Genomic DNA, 3,699 nt, shown 5'->3' with positions numbered 1-3,699 from the left:
GCTGCTATTTGTTCTATTTTTCAGATGAGAAAGCTGAGGCTCAAAGAGGTGAGGTGGCTCACCCACAGTCTCACAGCCTATCGGTGTTACAGGTGTGTGTTATTGAGTGTCTAAGCCATAGCAGACACTCCAAGTGGCAGGAACCACTAATAAGGCCTTATCATTAATGAAGACCAAGATCTTCTGGATTGGTGCTCACACCATGCCAGTTAGATATTCTGATCACCACGCCACCTGTGGGCTTCCGATGCCTGGAGCCTTGATGTCCTTTCTCTCCCATCAACCTCTAGGGATGACCAATCCTGAGGTGATTCAGAACCTAGAAAGAGGCTACCGCATGGTGCAACCTGATAACTGTCCGGAGGAACTGTACCAACTCATGATGCTGTGCTGGAAGGAGCGCCCAGAGGACCGGCCCACCTTTGACTACCTTCGCAGTGTGCTGGAGGACTTCTTCACTGCCACAGAGGGCCAGTACCAGCCCCAGCCCTGAGGGGCATAGCTGGCTGGGATGTGGAGCCCTGCCCCCCCAACCTGTTTGGGGGAGAAGCAGTTGTTGTGCCATACCCATGTGGCCTATGCACATATGGACTCTGCACGTGAATCCTATCCACGTGTGACACATACATTTGTCGTGTCTTAAACACGGGTTCTTTAGTTGTGTGGGCTCTGCACATGTGTCTTGTATATGTGCGGCCTGTGCATATATATGTCTTGGACACCTGTCCAAGCTATCCCTTTCTGGGCCCTCCTACTTCCTGAGACCACCAAAGGAGAGAGGCCTGTGATTAACACCAGCTTCTGCCCAACCCCTTTTCCTTCCTCCTGGTCATGAAGAATCTCCTTGAGGGAGAGACCTTTCTAATACCTCTGTGTGCTCCTCATTGGTGCCTGGCACACATCAGGAGCTCAATAAATGTCTGTTTGTTGATGAAGGTTGTACATCTCTCTGCTCCCCACTCCTATCTCTTCTTCCTTGGGAGGGGAGAGTCGGGATTCAGAAGATGGTAACCCTGAATTGCGATGAAACATGGGATGAGAGAATGTCTGAACTTTTTCCAGCACTGCTGATGCTGGGAGCCAAGAGGAGATCCCTACACTTTGCTGTATGGGCTCTTTGAAACCCTTTAAATCTGTACCTCAAAGCATTCAGGGAAAATCCTACCTAGAACCTCCTAGAATGTGTCCCAGGACCCTNGTAAACAATAGCTCGACCTAGAGCTGGGCTGCCATGAGCTGCCACCGGAAAGGGCGTAGGCTGCAGTGGGGTGGCACTGGGCTGCCTTAAGCTACCCTGAGTCACTGGCAGCCAGCGTGAGCAGCCGTGAGCCACCGTGAGCGGCTGTCCAATGGCGGGTGAGCAACTGCCTCACCTGGGAAGAACGCAATGATAATACCAACATGGGACAGTGAAGTGATGTCCTCCACAACTAGACGGAAGAACAAAAGGACAGTAAATGGTCTGTTCCCCTTCCCCAACTCCCCAACGCTGTTCCCCTCCCCCAATTCCCCTATAAAATCTTAAAAAAAAAAAAAAGAAGGTGGGAGAGGCAGTGGGGCTGACACATAAATCAGTCTAATCATGGCACTCAGTGCCTAAGTTGATGATTGTGGTCTAAGTAGAGTGTTGTAGAAGCAAAGAGTATTGGGAAGGCTTTACAGAGTAGATGATATTTGCGTTGAGTCTTGAAGGTCAAGTTCAATAGATGGTCAAAAAGAGAGCATTCCAAGGCAGGGGAACCACATGTGCAAAGAGTAAGAAAATAATGTGGAGTGTTTGGGAGAAACAAGAGTAGCTCAGAACACCAGCTGCGTGAGTGTGTGGGTGGGGGTGTTTGTGTGTGTGTCTGTGAGTCTGTGTGTGTGTGTGTGTGTGTGTGTGTGTGTGTAGCAAAATAGACTGAGGAGGTAGATTTGATCTTGATATTAAAGAATCTTGAATAATGGTAAATTAAACTTTATATGAGGACTAGTGCTTTCTAGGCAGTTCTGAGGAGCAACTCCAGGGAACAAGTCTCAGGGACTCCTAGGGGTTTCAGAGTGAGGCCCCCACTCTGCTTCAGGCAGAACAGCTCCACTTTTACCTGTTTTATGTAGGGGGTTCTGCTTGATTTCATCTGACAAAAAGTTTCCACTGCTAAAGCAAGCAAACAAAAAAGTTATGGCCAATAGGGCAGCTGAAGGGTTTTCTGCTGGGGAAAAGCAGAGTGAACCCTCTGAAGGAGACTTCGTGTGTGGGAGGTGGGGGTGGGGAGAGCAGAGGACCGATAGCTGACATTTGGGAGCAGGAGTCTCTTATTTTGCTTCTTTGGCTGGAGGGGGGAATTGTAATTAGGAGGTGGGGCACACACCACTCTGGTAGGGGCAGATCAAAACTTAAGTGTGTGTGATCTCTAGTAGGTAGTCCCCCCACATGGGGGATGGGCAAAGAGAGAGTGTGGGGGAGAGGCAGGAAGCGGGCAACTAGACTAACAAAGGTGCCTGTGGCGGTTTGCCCATCCCAGGTGGGAGGGCGGAGTCTAGGGCTCAGCCCTGGCCTTGGGTGACTTTACTTGTGGCCTGGGGGCTTGGAGAGAGCGCCAATCAAGAGTTAGGGCCCCATTTCAGCTATTCCATGGCTGGTGAATGGGGGCTGCAGACAATGTCTGGTACTTCTGGAAGTTCCCAGGGCTAGGCCCTAGCATGTCTGATGTTGGGGGAGATTTTTGGGGACCCCCTTCAGCTCCCTCTCCATTCCCCCAGGGACCATGGGCTGTTGCAGCTCAAACCCTGAAGATGACTGGATGGAAAACATCGATGTATGTGAGAACTGCCATTACCCCATAGTCCCACTGGATGGCAAAGCCACGGTAAGAGGCAAGACAGGGGGTTTGGTGAGGGAGCCAGGTGGAGTGCACAACCCAGAAGAACGGACCACCACTATAAATCCTTGAAATAACAGAGTGGCCCTCTACCCTGCAATACAGCAAGGAAAAGAGGCCCAGAGAGGGGAATGGGCTCTCCTAAAGTAACACAGCAAATAGTTGGCAAATTCAGGGATAAGACTCAGCTACACTGGAGAAGTGAAGAAGAGCAGAGCAGTGGGGCTGGGAGCCAGGGTATGGCACAGCCTTTTGTTCTCTGACCTCACTCTCTCCCCCCACCCAACAGCTGCCTATTCGGAATGGCTCTGAGGTGCGGGATCCACTGGTCACCTACGAGGGCTCCAACCCCCCGGCTTCCCCACTGCAAGGTGACCTCAACCAGCAGGGCCTGGAAGAGAAGGCCTGTGGATCCTTGGCTGTCTATCTCCATCTCCTCCCCACCTATCCTCTACCCTGTCCTGCCTCTCTTGCCTCCACTCTTGTCCTCTGCCCGGTAACTCCTGAACTCCATGTTCCCTGGCTATTCCAGGCTAGTTCTCCCTGACAACCCCTGTCTTTACAGACAACCTGGTTATCGCCCTGCACAGCTATGAGCCCTCTCACGACGGAGACCTGGGCTTTGAGAAGGGTGAACAGCTCCGTATTCTGGAACAGTGAGTGCCCCCTCCACACCACTCATCCTTGCCCTGTGGTAATGTGAGGGAGCCTCCTAATCGGTACTGCAACCCTCCTTTGGCTCCTGTCTTGCAGTGGATGACTTTGAGACAAAATGGGAAGCGCCAGAGTGCTGAGCTGGAGGGTGGGGTGGCATGGCATAACTGGAACTCTAAGGGAG

At 51.7% G+C, this 3,699-nt stretch overlaps 1 protein-coding gene across 1 annotated transcript in view; it reads left to right on the top strand.

Annotated features, from left to right (window-relative positions):
• The first annotated feature begins 2,312 nt into the window (after positions 1-2,312).
• Positions 2,313-3,699, top strand: part of LOC109390751 (tyrosine-protein kinase Lck-like) — a 5,661-nt gene continuing 4,274 nt past the window's right edge. The window contains exons 1-4 of the mRNA XM_019657650.1: positions 2,313-2,648; positions 2,743-2,849; positions 3,151-3,232; positions 3,427-3,519. Of these exons, the coding sequence (XP_019513195.1) occupies positions 2,615-2,648; positions 2,743-2,849; positions 3,151-3,232; positions 3,427-3,519 (316 nt within the window). The 5' untranslated portion in view covers positions 2,313-2,614. The remainder of the gene's footprint in view (positions 2,649-2,742; positions 2,850-3,150; positions 3,233-3,426; positions 3,520-3,699) is intronic.

The sequence above is a fragment of the Hipposideros armiger genome, unplaced genomic scaffold (assembly GCF_001890085.2).
Source record: "Hipposideros armiger isolate ML-2016 unplaced genomic scaffold, ASM189008v1 scaffold_10, whole genome shotgun sequence".
In the NCBI taxonomy this organism is placed as follows: Eukaryota; Metazoa; Chordata; class Mammalia; order Chiroptera; family Hipposideridae; genus Hipposideros; species Hipposideros armiger.
The sequence above is the reverse complement of the archived record's forward strand: the minus strand, read 5'-3'. Positions and strand labels throughout refer to the sequence as shown.